At 39.6% G+C, this 27,709-nt stretch overlaps 1 protein-coding gene across 2 annotated transcripts in view; it reads right to left on the bottom strand.

Annotated features, from left to right (window-relative positions):
* LOC148422232 (cGMP-inhibited 3',5'-cyclic phosphodiesterase 3A-like) overlaps positions 1-27,709 on the bottom strand; it is a 77,664-nt gene that overhangs the window by 11,387 nt on the left and 38,568 nt on the right. Inside the window, exons 2-7 of one of the 2 annotated variants that reach the window (XM_088416782.1) lie at positions 20,829-20,879; positions 11,614-11,874; positions 7,098-7,255; positions 1,700-1,773; positions 1,127-1,275; positions 858-995 (exon numbers count right to left, since the gene is read on the bottom strand). In XM_088416782.1, the coding sequence (XP_088272908.1) occupies positions 858-995; positions 1,127-1,275; positions 1,700-1,773; positions 7,098-7,255; positions 11,614-11,874; positions 20,829-20,879 (831 nt within the window). Of the gene's footprint in view, positions 1-857; positions 996-1,126; positions 1,279-1,699; positions 1,774-7,097; positions 7,256-11,613; positions 11,875-20,828; positions 20,880-27,709 lie in introns of both variants that reach the window. The other variant, XM_088416781.1, reaches the window with a different exon arrangement.

Here is a 27,709-nt window from a genome sequence, read left to right as displayed (position 1 = left end):
CAAGAAGAGATAACATGTTCAGTTAAACTTCATGAAATGCAGTTAACCATCTTAGAAGAACTACACAATTCTTTGTGATTTTTATTTTGTTACAGCTTAAATTTACTCTTTAAATGCAAAAAAATATATAAGACCTTACAGACTTTGGAACCAGGCTATTGATTTAATGAATTGTGAATAGACTGGTAGTTGGCACATCTTGCCTCAGGGTTAAAATTTCCTGTCGAGTTTGCAGGTGCTCCCCGAACAACATGGGCTTAAGTTGGCTAAGTCAGTGCTTCTTAATTATTTTACATTTTCTGAAGCCCGCCACATCTCGAAAAGCAAAAACCTACAGCGCGCCACGCAATTGTAATGTTAGTATTTTTAACTGTGTTTGCTTAAAACTGTATCCGTTTAACCTAAGAAAAACAGTACCATTAAGCAACTTTCAACAAGCATTACCCACTTATTTGAAGTGTTTTACAGGTTACAGGTTAGTCTGAGACTGAAAACAAAATAAACGAGTGCATCAAAGTGTCAACAAATCAACAAAAAAAAGAAAAAAAACATCAATATTTTATGACAATCACACTTCACATGGCAAAAACACAGCTTTTCCCCTGCGGTAATCCACACACCCACGGCATCGCCTAGCGCCCCCCTAGGGGGACCCGCCCTCCTATTTGATAAGGACTGGGCTAAGTGAGGACTATGAATTGTCCATTGGCACAAGTGTAAATATTAATTGGTGTGTATGTGCAACAATCCGAGACCTCTCTCCCACCTCTCTCCCAAAGTCAGCTGTGATAAGAGTTCAGCACAACGGCAGAATTCATGAGATGGATTAATGGTTGAACACTTTCTGATCTGCTCACCTGGCTGAGGATCCGTCCACATTTGCCGTTAGTCTTCTCCATCAAGCTAAAGATGGGAAAGTTCCAATTGTTTAGCTGACTCATCATCGGCTCTAAATCTTCCATTATTAGCGGCTCTGGGGCCAGAATAGGTTTGTCCTGTACAAGTGGCATGCGATAAAAAGGGAAGAGTTTGTTCACTGCAAGAGTTTATTCATTGCTGATATCATGCTTTGTCTACTGATGTCCCCCGGGGACATTTAAGGGGTCTTTATAGCTCTCCGACTTACCTCAGGAGGTATTAGTGGGTGGAGAATGACATTCTGAGAGGACTTTTTTCCATCCTCTGTGTCCTCCCCGGTGTGTGCTACATCACTGCTGTCACTGTGGTTGGCTTCGTGGGTGCTGTCATAGTCTGACGACACATGCACTTGATCTTCTGCTGTAATAAGAGGCATAATAGGCGTATAAGAGTAATAAGAGTAAGTATTCTATTCCCATTAGTAAATAGGATGCTTGAAGTCTCATTAACAGCCTAACGGAAGGATATAAACTTACAATAAGCTCGATGGACAAAAACCTGTCAAGGAATACTATACTTATTCAGCCATTTTCAACAGTAAATGCCGATACAGTATATTTCCTATGATTCATTTGGCAAGTCTTTTCCACTTATGTACATTTGAGCTCTGGCTCAAACAAACACCAAAATGGTGAAAAACAAGAGTAATGTATCTCCACAATTCAGTACTACATTGTTTGCAGTCTGAATTCACTAGAGTTGCCCCATGTTCAGATCTGAATTACAGCTTTAAGTAGACCAAATTTGTAGTAAAAGAGTAAGGAACCCTTGCAAAGCATACCTGAGCGTGGTATCCTGTCTCCCTTGTCTATAGAGCCCTCTCCGTGGCCCAGTCTGATGTATGGTCTTCCACAACTGTAGACAAAAGAGGGATAGGATGTTGAACTTTTTTTTTTGTCTTATTGAAAGTACTGTCAACACTGGAACCAATTAAAATCCAACCCAAGCCTGCAAATAGGCTGAACAGATTTAGCCGCAATGCACTGGGGGGGGGGGGGGGGGGGGGGGCAGAGAATAGTACGCGTGTTTGCTTGTCAAAAACAAAGTGTACACGCCTTTGCTGTCAGCAGCTGAGCCAAAGAACTGGGACCGATTCCATTCAATATTTCTGTCCTGGGTGTCCATGCTCTTGGAAGACGTTGACAGACAAAACTTAGAGGGATCCTTTTCAAACGTTTTTATCTGACAATGCTTGAACAAACACTGCTTGCGCAGATGACCACACAAAAAAAGAAAGAGAGGCATATATATTTTTGAATGGCGGTGCTCGAAGTGACACTAGAAATACAAGTCTGTTCTAGGTACAGTAAATCAGTACAGGGAGCCTCTCAAAGACAATTGTCAAGCTGGAGATGTTTCCAATTAAAATACCTTTCCCCAAATGTTATAACCCATGGAGCAATTACCTGCCGTTTGAACACGGTGTCACAAGGAGCACAAAGGTATGCAGTGTGGCTCCCTATCTGATAAATTGTTTGGTAAGCTGTACCGTGCCCACCCTAGACTAATGGTTATGAGCGAGGCCCCAACGAGGCCCCAACAAAGAGTTCTGTTGTGTCTGCGTGGTCAGGTTGGACCGCTGTGCGTAATGTCTAGCAGGTGTGGAATATAAAATAGTTTGATAGTTTGGCGGGCGAACAGCTAGTGCATTATTGTCAGGGGGAGTCTGTGCAAGGCAGAGGTGTTTGGCTTAAAAGCTTTGACTTTTAATGAAAGTTGAAAAACTGGCAGCCATGCTTCCTATTCTGCTAATGCAGCAGAATTAGAATAAGCTCAGCGACTGACATTGAGGCCTCAGCGCAGAATGAAAATAAGAACAGTGGATGTGTACACTTGCGGTCAGTATCAGGTGACTTTGCTTTTATCAAAAGAACATCCTGAGTCTGCACAGGTACCTGTGAAGATTGCAACTCAGCCTATCATTAGCTTTGCTGTATTGTATGTATAGTACTAAGTGGGACGGATTTTAACAACAGCCTTTCAAAAGGCATGGCACCGCTGTATTTTGAGAAAAATAAACACATATGCAAAGACCATCTTGACATGGCTCCTTGCTTGTCGTGATGTACCAACAAGTGGCCTAATGGCCATTTGTGTGCTTAATAACACCTATTGACCAAGTGGTTGGCAGGCTATCATTAATGACAATATTAGCACATGAAGCTATCCCCAAAAAGGAAAGTAAAGCCTCTGCAAATATCAACTGACACTACAAACAGTCTTTAGTGGCTCAGTTTGAATCAAAATTGGACGACTCAAGCACAAAATGTGCCCGATCTGCTTGCTAACAGAATAGAATTGAATGCATTTATTGTCAATTCTGGCATACAACAAATTTGGCAGCTCCACTCCCTATATTAATCATGGAATTCAAGTTGAAAATCAAGATGTAAATCCAAGATTACTCATTCTTGAAGCATGTTCTGTGACTTTAGGACACTAGATTACATGGGTAACATACAAATAACAAGATCTGTGCGTGAGCTAAATCATAGTTTGTGTTTGTTGACCAAAAAAAGTAATTATTAGCATGTTAATCTGAATCATAACTGCTACCTGGTTAGCATAGTCAAACACGTGTTACAACGTGTTACACGTGTATACAGTAGAACAATAGTAAAAAGAAGTCAAGAAGATGGATGGATTGATGGATGGATGGATGGATTGATGGATGGATGGATGGATGGATGGATGTTTGTATGGATGAATGGATGGATAGATGTTTGTATGTATGTATGTGCATACAGTATATGTATGCATGTACATATGCATGTACATTTGTATGTGTAAAACATGATTTAATTCTCCTGGGGGCACATTTTGGCAGCGCCCTCACAAAAACTAGAATACACTGACAGATGATGCATTGTGTATTTTAAAAAAAAGCCCATCAAGTTAATTGGCCTGTAAAAGACAATTTTAAAAGAATTATTTTCATTTCATTTCAGTTATTTATAAAATTACTGTAATGATTTTGGACACCGTCTCATTCGCAACTGCAGATTTTATGTCTAACCAATCACGACATTGACAAACTAGCTTTTGTCCAAGGCCCAATCAGACCAGGCCTAGCCACAATAAACACCAGAGCCATTGGTTTCCAGTAATCCATTCTGTCTTTGAGCCAGGTGACATGAAGAAGATAACAGTGCAGCCACTGCATGTGGCTGAGCAATATGGAATGTATTCTATCAATCCATCCGTCCATTTTCTAGAGCCACTTTTCTTTCTGGGGGTCGCAGCCTTTCTGGTGCCTACCCCAGCTGTCAATGGGCAGGAGGTAGGGGACAGTCTGAACTGGTTGGCCACAGTGGCAGATTGATTAACATGTCTGTGTTATCATTTATAGGTCCTGGGCTCAATTCCAGTTCCCTCTGCCCTTCCTGTGTGGCCCGTTTTCTCCGTAGTCACGTGGGTTTTCTCCGGGCACGCCGGTCTCCTCCCACATTCCTCAAATATGCATAGTAGGTGTATTGGACACACCAAATTGCCCTTAGGTGTGATTGTGAGTCTGAATGGTTGGTTGTCTCTGTGTCCTACGATTGGCTGGCAACCAAACCAGGATGTCCCCCGCCTACTACCCAAAGACAACTGGAATAGTCACCAGCAAGTCAGAAACCCTATAGAAAATTGATGGATGTTCTCCTCAATGACAATAAATTCTAATCATGATTACGCACATCAAGTTTCAGGAGGTAACTATCATTAGAGAATGGTAGTTACCTTCTGAGACGCATCTCATTAAAAATATAGAATTGCAGCAGGATAATTGAGTTGAACAAAAAGAAAACCCTTCCTTCCCAACTGCTTGTACACAGCAAGTTTAAATAACCTTTGCAGCTCCCCAAATTAAATAACATGTTAGTGCTCTCTGGTTCAGTAAGGTAAACTAAAGCAACCATGGAACACTCCAATTTATGTCTGTTTTTCTTTTTTGTCTGTAAAATGCACTCATGACGGTGTATCCAATGTGTGTAATAATTGTGGGGTTCTGGTGACAGGGAGAGGGCTTGGTGTTTGTTTATACTCACACCACCTTAAGTGGTCAAAGCTGGAGCCTGCTACAGTTGAGCTGAGCAGAGCCTAAAAAGCAGTCAAAGTGGGCCCCTGTGTACAAGAGCCGCTCAGTGTGCTTACGTTTACAGAATGTGCTCATGTAACGCACAGCCATTGTGTAAATACACACCCCAAACAGGCTGCTGACAGACATAGTCCCCTGCTTGTCTTCAGCCATAGTCCCCTGCTTGTCTTAAGCTGGTCCACACATACTGACAGATCAAAATGTTCAAATTAATTATCAAGTGTCACTAAAAGATTATTTTGTGGTGAGAGGTGTTGTTAACTTTATTCACTGCATTCACAAATCCTTGTGCTCAACACTGAGAAAAGTTGAACTTCTATACCACCTTTCCTAAACCTTTTGTGGAAAATGTTCTCAGGTCAAAGAGATGATAAAAAGCTTCCTTTACAATATATGAAATGATGACACTGTTTAAAGTTGATTGGACTCCCTATTTTCGGGAAAGGCGGCACCATGCATTAGGGACAAATATTCTGAGTGTGAAACTACATTTTCTGAAGATGGACTATAAAACATCACTCCTCCGATCCATGTGCACTTGTTATGATCATTTTAATTTTGGAAGATGGACTATAAAATTCCCTCCTTCGATCCATGTGCACTTGTCACAATAACCTTAGTCAAGTCGTGACCAACAGTTAAAAGCACTTTGGGGGCTATTTTTATGTTGATAAGGAAATATACTGCTGCTAGTTGTCTTTATTACACATGAAGTTGGCATCACCCATTCTGGAATAAATCTTGTACAAATCGGCAAAAAAATAAAAAGATAAAAAATAGAAAAGCAAAATGGAAAGCAAAAAAAAACAAAAACAAAAAAACCTACACATCTAAATTCGTGGTTGTTTTCAAGGGAGAGATGTTAACATTTCCAGAGGCACAGTGGAAGAGTGGTTAGCACCACAAGCCTGAAAACATGCATGTAGGGTATATTTGACGCTACAAATCACCCTTATGTGTATTTGTGAGGGTGAATGATAATTAATCTATTTGTGCTCTGCCATTGACTGGCAACCAGTTCAGGGTGTACACGGCCTACTGCCCAAGAGAGTTGTGATAGGCACCCGCAAAACCAGTATATATTTGGGCAAGATGAAATTTTGTCTCGAATGATCATGTCGACGGTGGAGGCTACAGACGCATTTTCTAGTTCAAGGAAATTCTCAGAAGCGCATAAATACTTGGAACCAATCGCAGGACAGAAGAGTTAGGGAGTTACCTATAGCTGCTGGGAGTATTGCAAGCACACAGAGAAAAATATTGTTAAGCTAGACAATATGTACTGTAGATCATATTTAAGCACATACACACTCACAGCTGGGATATTTGGAAATGAATCTTGACTCTGTAGCACTTGGAAACAAATTCAAAACACGCTCAGCTGTCCTGGATTCATCCAAACATAATAGCATAGTCACCACAAACACGTTGTAAAGAATGCCATTTCTGCACTGATCACAATAAAGTATGCAGTAAAAGAAGAAGAAAAGTGGTAGACACAAGCAGGCCAGCTGTCTTGACTTGTTTTGCATTTCTTTCTGATGAAATGCAGTAGTCAAATAACATTTGAAGTGCAACCCAAACCACATATATTAATACACTCGCACGAATGCATCGAAACTCGCTCTAAACCTTTAGCCTGGACAATCCCAGTACACCACGCCATACAAAACCACACATTATATACATGACAGTTGTTTGGGCCATTCATGGACCGGGCTCTCGTGCTATCTTCAGCACATGATGTGCTGGGAGTTTATGCGTGTCTTTTAGTTATTCAGGTTAATGCCTTTGCCTGTGGGCCTTCTTTCCATTATGGCTCTGGTTGCACACACATCCCTTTTCTGTGAACTACTGTGCCATGACTGTGCACTCATGCTGATACATTTGGTGAAGCTACAGCCACACCGCTGGGAATACACTTAATAACCTTGGCTTAATATGTCATAACGTGAAAGCCGCTTTCCAGTTTAGCACAACTGTGTGGCAAAATATAAGCTAATGAAGCATATGATTTTGGAAATAGAGCGAGGAAAAATGGCTTTGTGTGGCCAAAAGGTGGCATCCGCGGATATGAGAGAATGTAGCGATGGACAACCTGCACGTGAGTGTTTCGTGGTACGGTTTGATGCTGGCGCTGCGGTCCCTCCGCACGGGCCCTGGCTCAATTGTGGGCAGGCCTGTGGCAGAGGTGGTGGTGGTCCACGTGGAGGAGATCCTCCTCAGAAGACCTGGGTGGAGACTCCGCCTCAAGCGCTGCATGCAGAAAGGAACGTAAAAACACAAAATTGCAACGAAGAAATAAAAACAAGTCAATAGTTGTGTTTTTAAAGTATTCCCTTCATTAAAAAGTAAAGCATAATCCTGTTGATATGTCAAGAATTTACCAGGGTTTCTGCAGATATCAGAGCATCTAATGTAATGCTTTGTAATACCATGACAAGAGTAGTACATTTTCATTTCAAATTAAGAGCAGATAAATTGGAACATTAATGCAACATCTTGCGAAACTGTGTTACAGTGACTCCTACGCAAAATGTTCTATGCCTTTTTTTTGTTAAGGTTTATATGGATGGGCATCATAAATAGTGACAGCTTCTTCCTGCAGATGAGCCAGAAATAAAATAAAGATAATATACAGCGTATCTTCTGTAGTTGTTTGATAAAATACTGGAGGTGTGTCCGAAAAAAGAAAAAAAAAAAATCCACCAAGAGTTCAAGAGTCTTTTTCTGAATTGATATGAAATGTCCCAAAAATTGATTTTATGACTAAACAAATCTGCTTCTTTTCGGTTTCTGTGTTACTACCCTGGATACATGCCATGAATTTGACCTTCATAGCACTGCTTACCGCTTTATTCCTTCTCATGACCATTACAACCATCATGTCTCAACCAAATTCAATCACTGATTCAGGACGCAAAGAAGCCGCTAATCAATTACGCTGTCATTAAATGATAAGGCACAAGTCTGGAGCGTTAACACTAGTCACTAACAGCGGGGTGTGTTCAAATGCAGTCGAGAGTATTCGGACGGAAAAAAGGTCCATCTATGCATTAAACATTGATAACTGCTAATTTAAACAATGTGGGCTTTCTTTCATTCTATTAAAGTTAACATACATTATAAACAATGATGGGGTGAATTTACTCTGCTATATTACACATTACAATAATGGTTTCTCTAGTCACTTAGGTTTACATGACTTAATCAAATAACAAGACTACTATCTTCCATTCTAGTGGCTGGTTTGTCAATGAATCAAGATCGAGAATAGGGTAGTAGTAATTTTTTTTTAATGAAAAATGGCAATGCCTTTACAATTCAAAGCATAATAAATGTAAAAAAACAAGACTACATTTGTCAATGGGTCTTGCAAAGCAGATAGTAGGTCATGACGATTCTTCAGAAATCACTGTGAATCAAATCATCAAATCATCAAATCATTTTTAATCAAAAATGGATTCTGAATTAAATCATATACCTAAATACTATATCTGAATTGAGTCTTGAAACAGTCCCACAGCTATTAAATACACCTAGTGATACTACAGGAAATGCAGTTCCAAATATTAATTAGTGATGACATAGCATGCATATATTTTTTATTGTCCTTGAGAATTACTGATCTAGATTGCATTACCGTACACTGTACTAACACACAGAGGACACAATAAACTGTTGTTTTCTTTTGGAAAAATTCAATCTTCTCTTTGTCTTGTCTAAACATCACGTCATCATATACACGAAATCTGCTTCTCGCACCCTCTGTGTGAGTCTTTTTGGTTTCTCTCCTTCTCTGGGAATCCCAGTACTGTTTGCCCGTGCGTGATGTTCCCATCTGTTCCATGCCATGCAGCAGCTTGGAAAAGAGGCACTAAACATGGCAATGTCTCTTGCTCACTCACTTAGTGTTCTGCAAGATGACCCAATAAATATTGCCTCAGAATTGTGAATCAGCCCATTCAAAGCAATGTGTCTCACACATTTTTTTTCCTCACACATCCTGCTGCCTTTCATCAACTTCTATTTTCATGAGGATTTACATATTAAAGACCCCATACATATCATCTCCGTATGTAGGCAGTGTATCAGCCAGATTGGTGATATATATCTTAAGTGTTTAAATTGATGTCTTAATGTTTATGGCCTATAAATTATGTATTTACTGTCATTATAAGTTTACTACAGGGAAGCTTAATGATAATACCACGGTGTGTACCCAACGACCACACAAATGTGAGTTATGTTGCCAGCTGAGGAGAAAATGGCCTGCAAAGGGTTGGATTTTCAAGCAAGTACTTTGCAGCGGTTGTGGCTTCCTTGTTGTGTCCAAGGAAGACCGAGCGGTATGTCAATAATGTTGTTAAGCCTCATGTGCCTGGATCATTGCCCTGTCCTACTTTCTACTTGACTGGTAAGAGTGCATTTGTGTTTGTGTTTAGAAATAAAGCATGACTCCAAAAAGTGTATGCCCCTTAAATATCCTTGTTGTGTTTGCTAAAACTAAGTGTTCGTGCATCACAGTATGAATTAACTTGTCGGCAGAGAATCAGTTTTCAACCACCAAAACTGTCCCGCTTGCGCATTGAGGACACTGTGAGCCCACACACAGTGAGTTTGCGAGACACGACTTCACGTCTTTGCATGAATCTCTCCTTTGGATTCGTAGATCTGAGGCTTTGGATTTGAGTTGAATATGCACATTGAGATGATGTCACGCCATGCTACCAGGCAAAGTCAGTCGATCTGCAAGTCATCCCTAACCCTAACCCATTAGTCAAGCACGTACGTCTTTTTGACAGTGATCTTACGCCATACATGAACAGCTAATAGTTTGCAAAATGAAAGTCCAATTTATTCGTAAATGATTTTAATGAAATTGGACTGATAGTCTAATGACCGTAACTTGCAAGCTAATAATGACCTGTGACTCCAAAAACAATGTTTTTAAAGAGGTTAATTGCCACACAATTATCACAACATTATCACAAGAGTAAATAGGTAAATAATTATAAAAAAATCTTCTCAATTTCATCTCAATTTACAAATCCAACTCAAAGCCAAATGATCAGATCTACGAATGCAATGGTGAGATTCATGCAAAGACGTGGTCTTGTCTTGCAAGGCCATAGTTGTGCAAATGAGAGTTGTATTCAAAATACCTTGCAAAGCTTTCAATTCATACACTCAACATAATCTGAGTCATACTCAAACAAAAACTATTCAACACAATTTAAAGTCGTATTCACAAGAATTGTGAAACATGCATACTTTTTGACAGGAATCTTATCCCATACTATTGTTCTATTGTTTTTTTCCAACCTGCTTCTGCTTTTTTGAGTGCTGTTTTGTCACTTTTCATGCGGGTCGGATGAATGCGACCTGGCCGTTCAGACTTTAGTCACGTGACAAAGAACTGACTCAGATCGGTTTCAGGACCACATACACAAGTCGCAATTGCAAAAAATTGGACTCATCATTGACACGGCCATTAAAAGATCAGATGGGTTACTTCAGCCTGCAGTGTGAATGTAGCCTAAATTGTCCTTACGTGTGGTTGTGAGTGTGAATGGTTGGTCGTCTCTGCGTGCCCTGCGATCGGCTGCTAACCACTTCAGGGTGTACCCTGCCTACTGCCCGAAACAACTGCCCCACAATCCTCGAGAGGATAAGCGGTCAATATAATGGATGGATATTTTAACACAAAGTGGGTGGGGGTTTCAGACATAGACGTACCATTGTGTGTGGAAGGTGGTGCCCACTCTACAGCAGTCAGCTTTACATTACCTGCGAGTGGACATCCTCTTGCCTTTCATTTTCAAAGCACTTTGTGCAAACAAATTCTAGCTTGTCAGTTCATGCTTCCGCCATGTAGAATTCAAAGGGAATGAGAGGACCTGCTTTCAATGGCCAGGAAGCAAAAGTCGCCTATGTTCACGCCCACGACGGCGTCGACGGCCCTTTCTAAATGCATGTGTCACTAGTGATTTTCATGCCTGAGTATAAAAAGTCCAGAAAATTAATAGCTGGAGATGTAGACAAGATAATAAGAACAGACTTGGTCACTCCTGTAAACCCGAACAATGTGATTGCTTTCATCAAAGAAGAGGCAGGATGGGTGTTGCCCTCAAAAACACACTACAGTTACCAATAAAACTGTAGTGACTATCCAAGCTTTCAACATAACCTTAGCAAAAGACCATGTTGCCCTTATTTCTTCTTCTACGCATGAACATATATCTTGACTTCTGCACATCTGTCATGTTGACACAGCTGTGGCTATGAAAGGGAGAAGCAAGCTCCAAGCAGTAGACATGCTCTATTTTTCTTCACTCAACTCTATGAAAACACTCTCCTTCATCTAATGCTAAAAGGTCTGAGAAGGAGCAGCAGCAGCAGCAGCCATCAAGGCGGGCTCAAAGATTAACATGTGTGTAGAATGATTTGTGCCCTTTAAATCATTTTGGCTATAATATGGTGGACCGCAGTTCCATCTAAGGGTAATTTCACATACTTCTCTAAGACAACTCTACATTTGAATGTTTGGGCCCAACTCGCTCATTGTGACATCATGATTTGCACCACGTGTTGCCCGTGCGAAATGCCCTTACCTTATGGATGGACGTTTTCTCTCCTATCTCGGGTCCCTCCTCTGAGTCGGAGCAGACATAGGCGTCCGAGAGATTATGCAGGGGGGCGGGGCGTGGCCGGTGCAAGGGCTGGAAGGTGAGTTGGGTGGTAAGCAGGCTGCTGACAGCCCGCAGTGAGGTGCATGTATTGGAGGGTAGAGAGGGGTCAGCAAGCAGGTCTGTGATCAGACCGTGTGCTTCTCCCATCACTGCGATGTCCACCATGACACTGGTGCCAGATGACTGGAATGGAAAAATGAAAACAATTGCAAATCACTACCTACCTACATTTTCCTGGAGTAACAAAAGTTTTTCGGGTCCAGGGCAAACCCAGAGGGGTTAACCACGCCGACTGATCGACAAGAATTTCAAATGTGCGTTTTGAATCGTTGTGCATATCCTAGTAATTTGACTTCATCGTCAATACCTTCCCTTTGAAATTGACCTTGAAAAAAAATGTTCATTAAAAACTCTCTCTCAGATGTCCTCCAAAATATATATGTCATTTTTTGTTTAGCAGCCATAAGGAGTCCAAGTATCCATAGCCTCAGTTATGACTTTACCATCATATACACTTAATTTATGAAAATGTCCTGGGCCTTATAAGATCATCTGCCACATACCTCTTTGTTGTAATTTATGCCTGCTTTAACTGTTTGAGAAGAAATGTAATAAAATTCAGTGATATGGCATGAAATGACGTCTATGTCCTGGATTATCTAATTATGAGTGCCAATGTTATGTAAAATATGTTAGCAATGGGAACGCTTAACCAAACAGATTTACAGAATAAATTAACCTCACGGGGTCAATACATGTCAGCATTTTTCAGTTTTCTCACAGGTTGGTTAAAACTATTACACCCAATTAACTAAAATGTATCTGTAGCAAATTGCACGTATTAAATACATTCATGATGCGTCTTCACGAAACCAGGTGTATGTTGCGGATATTGGTTTTGCGTTATTGAGGAAAATACGAATTTTCAACTGAAATGTCCTTTTTGGGGTTTCTACAAAACAACCCCCTTAAGGTCTTAGCCAAAAGATTCAAATTGTGATCCAAGTGTATGAAAACATGGGGTGAGTAGATGACACGCACCAATTAAAGTGTCAAAATGCCAATGTGTCAACACCAATGTGTCAAAATGCGTTTTTTCTCAAATCTAGGGATTTCAACTGGACAAAATTCATCTTTTGAGCTACCATCCATATATATCTGGATTATAAATCATTTTAAATGAAATTAAATGTAAAATTATAATATATCAATATCTCAATTTTCCTCATTCTGTGAAAATGCATCACACTTACACATACTTACATGTTTTATGCCATACAATGAGACAAGAATGAGGACAATGAGGAATTTACCCCCCGACTCAAAATTCAAGGCTGGTGTCCCATTAAAGTATGACGACGTTACACTTAAAAGTATGACGTTAAACCTAACAACTTAAAAGTGGTGGCTCAGAACAGTTGACTAAAATGCCTTGTGAAAAAGAAAAATACATCAGTAGCATGCTTATGCAAACCTTTTACTTGATCATATTTCCATTTGAGCCATTGAGAAAGTACTACTACTTTTGTTTTTTTCCATTATGTCAAGTGTCCTTAACTTGTTTACCCAATTATTTCAGCCAACACTTTTAAAAATGCAAAGGCATGAATTGAAAGTAATTTGAGATCACAACGCTAAATCATAAAGAAAGAAGAGTAAGAAAATGCCAAGACCTGCAAACCTATTATCTGGACAAAATATGCCTTGTTTGAATAATATAACTGATACAAATAGTTTGGATTGTTTTGTTTAGCCCCCAAAATTCCATCAGTATTTTATACTATAATGTCAATGTCTTCAGTATCTACAGATCAGGAAATAAAAACGTTTGACTGCTGCTGTAGATTTGTAAAAAAAAAAAAAAAAAAAAAAAAAAAAATTACCAAACTGACCAAATTGCAATGTAGGTGGTTTCAGCCTGATGCCTGAGACAGTACATCAAGAAAGCATATGTCACATTCTTAATTGTAGCTCTTGTATGGCTTCTTGAAGATCAGAAAAGGCAATAAAAAAAATGAGATGATACGCATGTAGGCCTAGTACCGAACAGTAGCCTGTGCCGACATGCTTGTGGATTTTAGCCCAAACAAAATCGGGACTGAAGTGTGTTCAGCACATCTGTGCGCCGCTGCTTAATGAATGGGCTCATTAGCGGTGTCCAAGCAAAAAAAAAAAAAACATGCCTTTATCCCTGCCAAGGTTGCTGCTTACTTTCTCATCTTCCTGTGCGTCTGAGCCAGTAAGCTAAGGCCAGCCTTGGCTGTCCATGACGGTGAATAGATCCACCAGATTCACCGCTTCACATTTTGCACAGACAATGTTATCAGATTTTTCTCGCCCCCAATGTCACATTCCTTTTTACACCAGCTGCTAGACAGTCAGAAAAAAAGGGTATGTTTATGCTGGCTTAAATATCTTGGGGCTGGCTTGAACACAACGTGCGTGTGTGTGTGCCCGTGTGTGTTGTGTGCGAGTACTCTCCATTCAGCCCCAACATGTGGTAACATTTCACATGTTATTTTCTTGCCTCATATCTGATAGGTCGGCGTACATATGAATGTTCCATGATAGTCTAGGTTGTTACCACTTTCGACTTGTCTAGTACGAAAAGCCATGTGTATCTTTGTGGTTAATTCTTTATCCACAAACTACTGTATTTTCACAACCTCTTTACCTTTCAGCTCACAATTGCATGCTGTCCACACTAAATGTAAACAAGTGTCTCTTGGGCTATTTAGAAGCTGACTTTATTTCCGAAGGGGAACAAGACTGCTGCACAACATCTGGTTGGAAAAAAGAAAACAATGACCCCTAGCGGGTCTCATATCTTCACACACTCTTGCACGCACAGACCATCTGGATCATCTGTAAATACAGCGGAAGTCTCCCATTATGTGGTGCAATTTGCAGTTCATTCACAATGAAAATGCTTCAACATTTAAACAACTGATCTTACATGAAATCCATGTTCATATGAATTGTCCCTATTTTTTAAAAATCAAATGATATCAAGGATGGACTCCACCTTATTTTTGAAAAGTCATGCATACAACATAATAAAATATTGAACTAATTTACTATTAAAATTGTGTGGCCATGGTGGTGATATGCACTCTGAGTTTCTGGTTCATATCAATTATGTTTTAACTGAAAAATAAGAAAATGAAACTTTCCAAACATAACACTGCTTTGCTGAACTCTTAATTTATTTTGTTAAGTATTATGCACACATAACACCATAACAATGCTGGCTTTTAAAACATGAGCAGCCCTATCCCCTACACACACATTACATATATATATATATATATACATACATATATACATATACATATCTGTGTGTGTGTGAGAGCCCACACAGGCATGGGGAGAACATGCAAACTCCACACGGGGAGGCCAGAGCAAGCTATAAGTGAACGGACATGCTAACCACTCTTCCACTGTGCCGCATATTTATTTTTTACAGGTTATGAACCAATACTGACTCAGCCATTTTCTTTAAAAACACGAACTCCCAATGGCACGTATTTGAATTACCACAATGAAGGAGTGGACAGGAAACTTATTTTAAAACTGCTAAAGTATGATCATTCAAAGTTGTCAAGAAAGCCGTGAAGGCCAGATATGCTTTTCACAAGCTGCAGACACAGTGAGTCATTGAGTTGCTTGCAGAAAAAGGCCAGCACTTCATGTTATTCATAACAATATAGAGTATGATGCATTTTACATGAGCTTTGCAAAAGTAGAATAAACCATTTTTGCTCTAAGTGCTAGGCAAACATTTGTGTTCAATTAACAGCAGCAACTTTGACTGACGTTCGCCCCCAGGGTTCGCAATAATCTGACTAACCTGTTGGCCCTTGCCAACATTCTGTGCTGCAAAATGATAAATGCTCATGGGTGACATTTGGTTTTGTTGACATGTAATATTTAAACCACGAACAAGTATCAATAAACACTTTTTTTTTATGATTATCTAACGGCCAAGTCAAACACCAGACGGCGCATGAACATTCTGTTGTGACACAGATGAGCGATGGCGGCCTGCGCAGTGAAGCATTTTTTTACTGGCCGTGTGAACTCGCTGTGGAAAAACGCGTCAGTAGGCGTGCGGTGGACCAACGCCCGGACGAGAGCCCGTCCGTGCGCACGAGAGTCAGAGCTCGTCAAAACAAATCAGCAGTCATTTCTAAAGCCAAGTTTGTGTGCACTCACAGCATTTGCTCACTTGTGTCTTCTGCGCACAGATTGCTATTCAAGTAAACAACGATGAAAATGACTTGAAGATTCTGGCATTTTAATTCTTTATTTTCATTCAAGATTGTAGAATAAATTGTTCCGGAATGGCCTTTTTCAAAAGATTCGAGCTAGTCTTAAAAGCCTAAAAGACGATAAAAGACGATTTCTCTTTAATAGTGGATATGCAAATGTGTGTGTATAATTTGTGGGTAATGCTATTGCTAGCATAGGCACCAAAGTAAACTACAACATAGTACTGGAAGCAAGTATTTATGAATTAAGCAAGCTTTTTCTCTCACCAAACTACTTTTTTTCATACGATCACATTATTGTAGGAAGAGCTATCAAAATGCGCTGGATGTCACATGTCATCTGTTTTACTCGATTCCTTGTATATTCCCAACAAGTAGGTGTCCCCAATGTCACAAAAACACAAAATTTTGCTCTAATCATTTGAAATTTTGACTTTGAGAACACTTTTCAGAGCGGAGGTTTTTAAAAAGATCAAGCAACGCAGAGTGTGGACTGCTGTCTAGTGTGGACTGCTGTCTAAACACTGGGCAAGGTATACCTCTCGCCAAACATAGTGGAACCGTGAGGAAAATCAATTTGTTACCCGAAGACTGAAAATACTTGTTTTGGACATAAAAAGTTGAATAAGAGACGATAACTTTTATTTCCATCAACGTCACTTTCACAATTACAGTATATATTGGCTTATTAAGCCCTTTTTTTCCTATTTAGAATGTAAAATGCATGGTAAATCGGTTCTAAGTTTGCCGACTGGAAAAAAAAAAAAAAAAAAAACATCAAACGCAATCCTTTGCTAGTTTGTATCATTATCTCTTGTCATATGGTCAACCCTGAGGACAAACAACGCAATCACTTGGTGCAACAAAACAGATGACTATTTAGTTATTTAGTACACATGGTGCATCTCTGTGTTTTTAGCCAATAACTCACATAGGATAGTTTGGCATGATGAACAACATTTTCATACTTGCCTCTGATTATGTTAAATGATGCTTATTAGGGGAATATACAAAAAGAGGTCACATATGTGCTATTTTTTTCTGGTCCTCGCTGTGCACTTTTAGCCTATTGGCTCAGCCATCTAAACAGGCCATCCAGAGTCTGCAGTAAACGGACATTGATGTGTGGGATTGTTGAAATTGTGCAATAGTGAGAAAATAATGTGCCCCGGGAGGGAAGTAAACGCTGGGACAAATGGCCTCGAGGGCCTACTGAAAAGAAAGTGTTTGATCTTCCTAGTAAACACTTTTAAATCCTATATGACACTATTAGTCCTCACAGGGGCTAAGATATGCACGCTACATTATTTTTTCCTCTTTCATGATCTTACAGAAATGTGGACTACATTGAGCAACAATCTGGATGGTAAAATAATGACTAAAAAGTTTTTTTTTTTTTTTAACGCCTTCCAGGGCAAGTGCACATTCATGTAATGGTCCTGACTGGATCAGCTGAAGAGTTCCCAACGCAAAATAACAAAGCAGTGATATAGTGTGAATCATAGCAGAAGACTAACAAAAAGCTAACGCCAGACTCTCCTCCTTCCCAGCCAGACTCATCCAGCCAAAACTACACCCGGCACTCAGCCTCCAACTTCCCAAACCTTCCCCAAGCTCAACACCCTTTACGAGCTCTTTAGAAGTCAGCAAATTACTCAAACTCTGCTGAACCCGATTCTACCGCTGCAGCCCAGCCACAACATCTTGTTATTGCATGTTTTATTCAAGCAAAGGGCGTGCAAGGGGACGGGAGGGGGTGTGGGGCAATCAGAATCAATATCATATAAAGGAAGTCAGTTATTCCACGAAAGAAGTGTTTTTCATGTGGCCTATTTTTGTGTGGTTGGGCAATACTACTTAGTTCTCTAATTTGAAATAAGCTACTTTTATTGCTGTATTTGTAATACTGAATTGGAATGTGTGACACTACTTCTGCATTCTGCACTCAAGGACCACTTTTATTCCTCCTGGCATGCCCTGCAAAGGCCTACTTCCAGAATGTGGTTTGTACTCGTAATATTGGATAAGTATTCAACATATGGCCCTAGATAAATGGAAAATTATAAATGAAAAAAAAATCCACACACTGAAAAATAACGAGCTTTACATATTCAAATAATGATTTTACAGGCATCAAAGCAATATTGTCAGAGCCTCAGAAAACACTTAGGTGAAAAGCTTACTTATATTAGTTAACAACATGTGTGTTATCTTTCGAAATAGGAATGAATGTAAGTGTGTACCTTTGCTGGGTGTACACCATCTTTCACTTGCAAATTTGATGGAAAGAAGAAACTACTTTTGACCTTTCAGCTACCAAACACAGCGATGGGAAACAGGTAAACAGCTCCTTACAAAGAATCAGTCACAAGTCTACGTTCAAAAGACTCAGTTCATTTGTGAATGTCACATCTTCAACCGTAAATTCCAGACTGTAAGCCCCACTTTTTCCCCCCTGTGGCTTTTAATGTGATGTGGTTCATTCTTGTACTTTTACTATAGCACAAGCAGTCAATCCAGTCACCCAGTCTTGTCACATCTGACCAAGGAAATTACCGAATACATCAAATCAGTTCTTAAGGCAATGTATAGCAGTTGTGGCCTTTAAATCAGGTTTGTTTAGTAGTCCAGAAATTATGGTACATAGTGAACAGATTTAATAATTTTTACATTTCTTTCACACATTTATAACAGCATTAAATTACATGGGAACAATCGTAGCGCAAAACATCTGCGTCTATTATTAAGCACCAATTTTCTCAGACAATGCAGCCAGCCTGATGTCACCTACTGTAAATGTACGGCATTGGAAATGGTACAAATTCCTACAAATACGGTCTTTCTTTCTTTATTTGTTTAAGAAGTTGATTTACTGAGATTGGACAACATGAAGTGAATTTGTCGCCATGTTTTTATTGTCTGCAATTTCTTACAATATGGACCATTTCCCCAGACTACTGTGACTTCAATGTTAATTCCACAGCTAAAACATTCACTTTTTGCTCATGAGGCAAAACAAAAAGATGTGGTTTGGAAAACGAGCCTGCTATTGTGCAGCGTGCTAGAGAATACGACACGGTGCAAATCAATCAAGGCCGCGTGTGAGCAGCTCTAGAGGCGGCTGTGTGATGCAGGCGTGCGACGAGGTGTAACGGCTGCACGGCTAAAGCCAAGCAGCCTCCGTGGGAAGAAAATAGAGCCAAGGGAAAAAACAGGCTGCAGATGGATACGCTTGCCAACAAAAGCGTGAGCTTGTCACCCGTCTTGTCACTCAATGGACGCTGACGGAATTTCACTGGATTTCAATTGACATGAGATTCGCAAAGTAAGCAATCGCTAAGAGAATGGATTAAAACCTGAACACCAGTGTCAAATGCTTGAAATCTTATATTAAAACATTAACCCCAGATTAAAAACATAGCTATAATTTACTACAAAATTTGAGGTGACAAATTCTGACAACTACATTTTTCAATTCCATTTGGGGGAAAGCTGTTTAAAAATCCACAGCTTTGAGGGTAACCCTACTTTGGAAATCTGGTCAACATGACTTTGTGGGTTGTACCCCTCACTTTGGGGGTTTGGATGAAATCCTACTCGTTGACAATCTTGGGACCTGATTTTTTTTTTCTTTTTCAGGTTTTTAACCACTCCTAGAAATCAGAACGTTGCTTGGAAGCCAAACTCACCTTTGAAACATAAACCCAAGCATAAAACCCTACATTGAAACCCCAACTGCAGACGGAAACACTACTAACCTAGTTTAAAACTCCACTTTGAAACCCTAAACCAAGTTTAATACCCAACTTTGAAAGATTAATCCTAGTTGAAAACTACTTTGTAATCCTAACCCTAATTTAAACCCTGCATTAAAACCCTTACTCTCATTTAATCAAAAAAGGCCAGCGGGAGGGATCATACTGTCACACTGATGTGAACTACCACAGTGGGAGTCAAAACAGGAAATTAGGCACGCATTGATTGATTGCAAGTCATAGCAGAGTCAAGATCACACATCATTAAAAAATAATTTTCATTCCACAACAACTTTGCAGGATTTATTAGTACTATCTAATCTCACGCTGTCGTCACCGCCGCTATTAATTTTGTGAGCCTGTCCTGCCGATAGCGGTGCCATGCACGAACGCACGCACGCGGCATAGGGCCATGCCAACGTCCAAGGGCATTGTTTGTTCACCATGTCGTCCACAGCGGTGCCCTGTGGCTCAGTGGCAGCTCGATACATTGATGATGCTCACTCAGCTTCCCAACATGGGGAAGGTGATGTCAGTTCATTTGGCCTCCAAATAATTGTTTAGCTGTTGTTCACTTGCCTTTGATGCCCCGAATGTGACTACCCCACTGGACATGGTTCTGCAAGTGATATTTTTATTTGTGAAAGTTTCCCTAGCATAGCATAGCTTATGTGAGAGATGATCTATTTTTGTTATCTCACTAATACAGCTATGATCACTTGAGTTTTTTTTTCTTGCTCATTAAGGGCATGTGACAGCTAGCTAATAATAGCAGATAATATACAGTAGAATAAAAATATGCACAGGCCAATTATTCAATAAAAAAATACTGTTTTATAGGGCATATTCTCTTTGCTTAGTGCTTTTCTTTAAATGCCAACTTACGTGACAAATCTCATTGGTTCAGGTTGTGATTACTTGTGCTTATGTGTGAGTTTATGACATTTTGTACCAGAATGAATGATTTAGGAGTAGACTTCACTTCCTTTTGGCACTAAATATTATCTTCTGTGACTTCATTCATTGATTTTGCAGATGATGAATGTTTGAAACTTGGAAAGCCTTTGCTTTTTGTGTGCAAATGTGACTACTTCTGCTTTGGCCAACCCACCTGTGATCCTCGGGAGCCTCTTTTGTGTTCCCAGTCTGAGCGGGCGAGTATCTGTGAGACAACAAAGACAAGACTGTTGTCAAATCACTGAAAAGCTACAACGTAATGGAAATATCACTCATGGGTCACAACAATGGGTACAGTACATCTCCATGTTCCCTTTGAGTCAAATAGAAGGGCTGCAACAACTTTTTTGCCTTCGCAAATATCATTATACTTGTTTTGACAATGTCAGTAATTGATCAGTATTATTATTAGTGTTGTAGTTCATCAAAATAATACTGTGTGACATTTATTGTATGTACTGGAGTTAATCAATAGTATTGGCAAACAACAGAAACCATTAAAATAAATGTTTGCAGACAATATCAGTTAAAATGGAACATTATACAGTATTCTTTGACAAAGCAATATCTTTGATACTGATATATTGATATACTGATACATTTTAGTGTGCACTTTTGGAAATGTAAAGCCTTGCAATTGGTAGCTTGTAAATGAAAAATAAAATATGAGTGCCCCCCCAATCCCACTTTCCACTAAGCACAGACGTCTAATGCAATTTCACAGTCAGGTTTGGTTTACTTTCGTTCCTACTGGCTGCCCGAGGGTCTGGTGGAGGCGGAGGATCTGATTACCAGCCACTGTGTTCTCCTCAGGCCTTGCAAACCCCCCACTTTTTTCCACTTTCTCCAGAGTCACTGAATGCATTAAAGCACTGATGTGTGGTGCAAAAATTCTGGACAGCCAAGGCACGACTAAAAACTCTGTGGATGTGTGTCGGCTCTCTGGTCCAAAGAAGCGTGGCCTAACCCGACATGTCACTGCAACAAATCACTGCAGCATTTTCACCACAGGCAAGTGTCTCAGTAGCAGCACCAAATGGATAATTCAGGTGTAAATGAATGTGTCATTGGGGCTTATTGAGTTGTGTCATGCTGTGGGCTAAAAGTGAAAGGATTGGCCTGCATCCTGCTTGTACTGACATCAGTGTGATTTGTGTGGTCCTGTAATGCGGCTTGACTCCAAATGAGACACAAATGGGATTGTTGTTCTTATTTACTTGTAAAGAGGATTTGTATTTAAAAAAAAAAAAGAAAACAACCGACATGGATTTTTAACAACCAAGAACCATGAGGCCCTTTTGCCAACTGAGGAAAAAAAAAAGACAGATGCATGCGCACACACGTGTGCACAAAAATGCTGTGACAAATGGTAAATGCTGATTTAGATCAGTATAATGAAAAACAAAATATTTTTTATCCTCAAAGATACAAAAGTAATAATGTAGTAGAGTAAATAAATTAATCCATTACGTAACTCATCGAACATAGCATCATTCATGTTTAGACCATTCTTTAACCCAGCTTGATATACAGTAGAGTACCCTGGACTGAATGTTTTGACTCTTAAAAAAAATGATCATTTAAAAGTCAAATTAAATACATCCAAAACTTTTGATTCTCTAATTTACATTTTAATTGCTTGAATTCCTAAATTTTATTAAAATTCAAAACAAAATCTAGTGCCATTAGAATTTTTGAACGTCAAAAAAAAAACATTTCACTTTTTATTTACAAATCAAAACAGACAATCTATTGAAATTCAAGGCACAAAAAGCAGTTGGAGGTAAAAATAAAAATATTAAATAAATATGAATAAATATAAGTTGATTAAAAAAAAACCTCATGACAGTCTCTGTACCCACTGGCTTATTCACAATTTGACATTTTAATTGACACAAATATTGAGAGATTTGTTTCTCGTCAGGCTCCATTCTCTTGAGAGTGTGCTTCTCTTGGATCATCAAGAGCAGTTATGTACTGTACATCTACACAGCTGCTATGCCTGAGGAGACATACTGGAAGTAGAAGGCAGCAGTGAATTTACACGGTAAAAGGCTCATTTATTAGATTCCCCGTAAATGGCGGCCAATTAATCGCTTCATTAAAGCTTTGACAACAGCTCGGTGTGGGGAGAGGGCTCAGTCAATGGCCAACCTGAGAGGTAGGTGCCTTGTGAGTGTCTCAAGACAGGGTTCACACTGCAGGGCTGAATGCTCAATTCATCACAACATCATTGACATCTATGAGCATACATTACAGATCTGTGATGTCACTCAAGCTGTTTTTTATTTCGTATTATGAAAATTACTTTGCATGTAAAATAAACAAACGAAAGAAAACAAAACTTGAAAACTCAAAATTCTCTTCTGTATTCAACGCAACATGAGATTTTCCTGCTCGTTAATATGGCTGCTATTATCGCACTTCTCGGGAAAACATACAGGAGCATGAGATGACTGCAATGGCTAAAACAAAGAAAAAGGTATCTTCCAAATCATAAAGGTTTCTTTTTCTGCTGTTTGCCTTCCTCCTCTGCACCACTTTTGCTTTGGAACATGGCCTCACTCCAATGTATTGTAACATTTAATTGTGGTGTTTTTGAAGTGGTTGGAATGATTTACATGTAAAGCACGATTCACAATGAGAAAAAACATGATACAAAAGCCTCTCCAGAGCGGATCGATGAAAAAAAACAAAAAAAACAACAACAACAAAAAAATAGGACAAATATAAGGTGTTTCAAAACCAATACGCAATATATTGGAAAATGAACGTGGTATTGCAATACTCGTATTGTGTCACTTCATGTCGCAAAATATCGATATTATCGGCCAGCACCATAAGTACCACATCCCCAAGTAGCCTGTCGCATTTGAAAAAAATTGACACAGTCAAGTCGGACAGGGGCAAACAAACATCGGAATTGGGCCACTTCAGGCTACAGTATGGCTATACAGTACTTTCAAGTGAAGACATAAACCATCCTATGTAAGCCCACCTTTCATGTGTGTGAGTCGGCACACAGCTTCATGACACACAAGGCTCCATGTGCTTATTAACAGGCCAAAGCCTTTCCTCGCATCAAATCAGAGCAAATCACAAGATAAATGTGAGACCGAGAACATTTCCAGGTCCACTGAGAATGTGCTTCAAGGGTCTGGGTCTGAACAGCTTATACATATGGATGAGTTACTCCTATAGATGCAAACGATCCTACACATAAAATGGTTTGTTTTCACCACTGAAACATCATAGACTGAAATGTGAGCTGAAATCCTGACAGAACATTTACAACAAGGCAGGAGGCAGATTTTTATAGAGGAAATTAAAAAAAAAAAAAAAATCTTCACAATATGTTCTGAGTGGCCGGACTCGAAATTCCTATGAACATTATTTTTTTGGAATGTAAATTTAGTAGCCATCCACCTCAGGGAACGCCCTCTTTCCCATTTACTGTTGGCTGAAAATGACGTCACGTTTGCTCAGGGCTCAGATAAATATCAATCAGCTTGCAAAATACCACATGACCAAATCCAGAAAAGGATAGTTTTCTTTGTAAGATTGAAAGTTGCAATTCTTCTTTTTGCCACACCATCCAGATGTGCATTATACTTGCAAGGATTACATTGACGCAAGCAAGCTACTTTGTTAATTGTATTACAAACGATTAACTGTATTAAAAACCACAAAAATGCAATCAGAACATTGCTGACTTCAGAATGATTTCACCACAATTGAAATTACACTTCAATTGAAATATCACCCAATGACTAATTTTTGGTCTATGAGGTAAAGCCTTCTATGAATGATTTGCCATGGTCAACCCCATGACAACAAAACTCAGCCAAAGTAGTATAACATCCACTTGAAGGTGTCATTATCCTGAAATATCACCCTATAGCTCCACTGAGCTGCCCTGTCACTCGGCAAAAAGTAGGTCTTTCCATCATACACGGATTTAGAAGAGACGGTATACAAGCTCTTGAAAGAATATCCTTCAGTCACGATGGCACCTGAATTGTGATTTACTATAGGGACATGACTTAGAGGGACAACAAAGAGAAACGCAAGCAAGGAGTTTCTACAGTTTTCGGTTGTTTGATAAGATGAGAGCAAATAAAGGATTTAGTGCACTCTTTACAGTCCAGTTAAAGCAATCCAAATGCAGGGGAATTCTTTTTTTTCTTTTTTTCATTGCGTAGCCAGAGCTCACATCATTGAGGGGTTTATCTAATTTTTGATCTCTAACTTTATGCTTTCTGTATTCTGATTGATCTTTTTTATGTCTCGCACGCATGCTTGTGGTTGAGTTGTTGGGGTTTGGAATCAAATGTCAATCACACCTGAAAGTGGACACTGATCGGCTGTTTGACAAAACCTGATTGCCTCCTGTTGTGGGTGGGAGAGCATGTTCAGAAGCGGAAGGAAGACATGAAAATGGAAGAGCATGTAAGTTGTCGGTCAGATTAATGGTGGATTTACTTTAAAATGAAAAATCACCTGGCACCTTTGATGATGGAAGAGTGGTATGCTTTCTTTTATGAAGGAGCTAGTTTACTAAAAAGGCACCTTGTATTTAGCCTACCACATAAATCCAGAGTACCAAGCTATGACAACAAAGACGCTAATGTAGCGACCCATAAAAAACCAAAGCTCTTTGCCAAACTAAACTGCATAAAAACAATTTAAAAAATTGGATTAATGAGATCAAATATCAGTAATTACATATTTTATTGTAGCACTCAATTTTTTAAATCTTTTCACAACAATATTATAAATAACTTGCAGCTACCTAGCAAAGAATTCAAAGAATGCTACATGAACGTAAAAAATATATGAAATGTCTGATATTTCTCGAAATGAAGGGGTGGCAAAAAGGGTAGCCAGAGAGCGAGTGTCACAATGTGGCTCCAGCTTGTAGTTCCGCCCATGTCCAATTGGCACACGGATATTAGCCAACAACTTAATTGTTACTTTGCCATTAAAAAATAAAAACCCACAAAGGTCATTGAATCAACTGGAACTGAAAATGAACTAGAACTGAAAATTAACTTATGTAAAGCAACCACTGTTTTGGAGTTGTGCTTCAACACAATCAACCATGATCTGAATTAAAAAAACTTTTTTGCTGCGTAATCTTCGGAAACATCACTGGAGTCAAGTGATTTCTGTAACCCTCAAAAAGAGAAATGTTGGCTTGCTCCTTTTGAGCACATTGTCACGGGTTTGAGGGATGATCTCCAGATGGCTTGCTTCAAAACTCCTTCCAGATATTAAATGGGTATTAGACCACAGCTCTTGAGGATATGCCAATGTTTTGTTCTTAGTGATTCTTGGGTGTTTTATCTGTGTGTTGGAGGAACCCTGACTAGCAGCTGGAGCTGGAACCAAAGTTTTAGACAATGGGCATGAGCACATTTTGCTCCAGAATGCCTTGACAATTACAGTAGTTAAAATGAGACTATACATAAGAATGGCTTTCAGTATAGGAACATAGTCTTAATTAATGCACTCAGTACTAGTAAAGGTTAGAGAAGCATCTTTCTGAATGCTAAAAGCTGACAATGATGCTGTTTCCACCCCCTCATGCTTCTCACTTCGAAGCCTCTGCAGATGCTTAATGAATTATTCCCATAGGATGCTGTTTATCCTCCTTCGCTTGTTTGCTATCCACTTTGGACACAGCATGATGTATATGTGTGTTGATGTCCATAAACATACAAAGACAACCAATTAACACGGACAGAAGTGCCTTGCTTGCTATGTGGGATGAATATCACATATCGTCTCCAAATATGATCTCTGGTGAGATGATATTTTGGGATGTAATTTGGGTCAACCCTTCAAGATTGTACCAAGACTAAGTGAAGGTTGTATTGTACTATTTTATCCAGGGTTTAGGAAAGATCTTTACAATTTGATGTCTTTAAAAAAAAGTGTGAATTAAGCTAGGTTCCCACTGCACCCCGAGGTGACCCAATTCTAATATTTTTGCCCCTACGCAACCAGTATCTGATCTTTTAATGGCAGTGTGAATGTCACAGATCCGATTTTTTCAAATGAGATTCGGGTCGCTCCATATCCAATCTTTTTGCATTCCTCCAAACTGAACCAGTGACAAATGTCACAATTCTATGCTTAGAAAAGTGGAAGCAGATTGGTAGATCAATACCCAAAAAGGGTGTAGGTGCTCATGTAAACCCTGGTGGAACCATTTCAGACCTGCAACGTTTTTGCGTGTGTGAGGAGGGAAGAACTCAAACTACCTGGTTACATAAGAAAAGTTCTGATTTGGTTCCTGCAGTCTGAAAGGGCCTATTGACAAGTTTACTTACAAAATAAATGCTGCTGCTGATGACATATGTGAAGGATGGTTCACCCTCCTATAGGAGGCAATGTTCCAGTTATGTGTATTGTTTCTCGGTACAGGATGAAAGAGGTTGTCATTTGTCTCTGTGCCACGTTTGACAGACAAAGAGGAATGTTAATGTTGCAGTGTTGTGAAACTATTAGCCTGGTGATTGTGAGTATTGTAATACTGATTATTTGATGTCACTGTGTTGTGTATTTATTGTTGGTTTGCTCTGATGCAGGGCTTCCTCATCTTTGTCATTAAAAGTTGTGTTGCCATAGACGAGTATTATTCTTCATGTGAAAGCTATGGTCGTCGTGAAATGCCGTCTGCCTGGCTGCAGAGGGTCCATCCTCAAGCACTTATCACAATCTCCATTCACAGGCTGGCCAGATTTGCAGATGGCTATACTGGCAGGAGCTCTGCCGCCGTGACGAAAGTGGACGCCATTGCTTACACTGGTGCGCAGTCTGAAGTTTGTCTCTAGAGGAGTTCCTTGCCTGCGGATTCTCATGGGTTAAGCGCCACCGCTCCGTGGTACTTCAGAACATCTGTCTTCTTGATTGTCTGGTCCCTACTCCTGCCTCACTTGAGCCCCTTGTTCCACAGGTTTTACTTACACCGCCCAGGGATGGACTGCGAACCCAGGGTAACAATTCCAGTAAAACACCCTGTGGGGTTTT

The sequence above is a fragment of the Hippichthys cyanospilos genome, chromosome 6 (assembly GCF_059441005.1).
Source record: "Hippichthys cyanospilos isolate Australia breed blue-spotted pipefish chromosome 6, RoL_Hcya_1.0, whole genome shotgun sequence".
Classification (NCBI taxonomy): domain Eukaryota; kingdom Metazoa; phylum Chordata; class Actinopteri; order Syngnathiformes; family Syngnathidae; genus Hippichthys; species Hippichthys cyanospilos.
The sequence above is the reverse complement of the archived record's forward strand: the minus strand, read 5'-3'. Positions and strand labels throughout refer to the sequence as shown.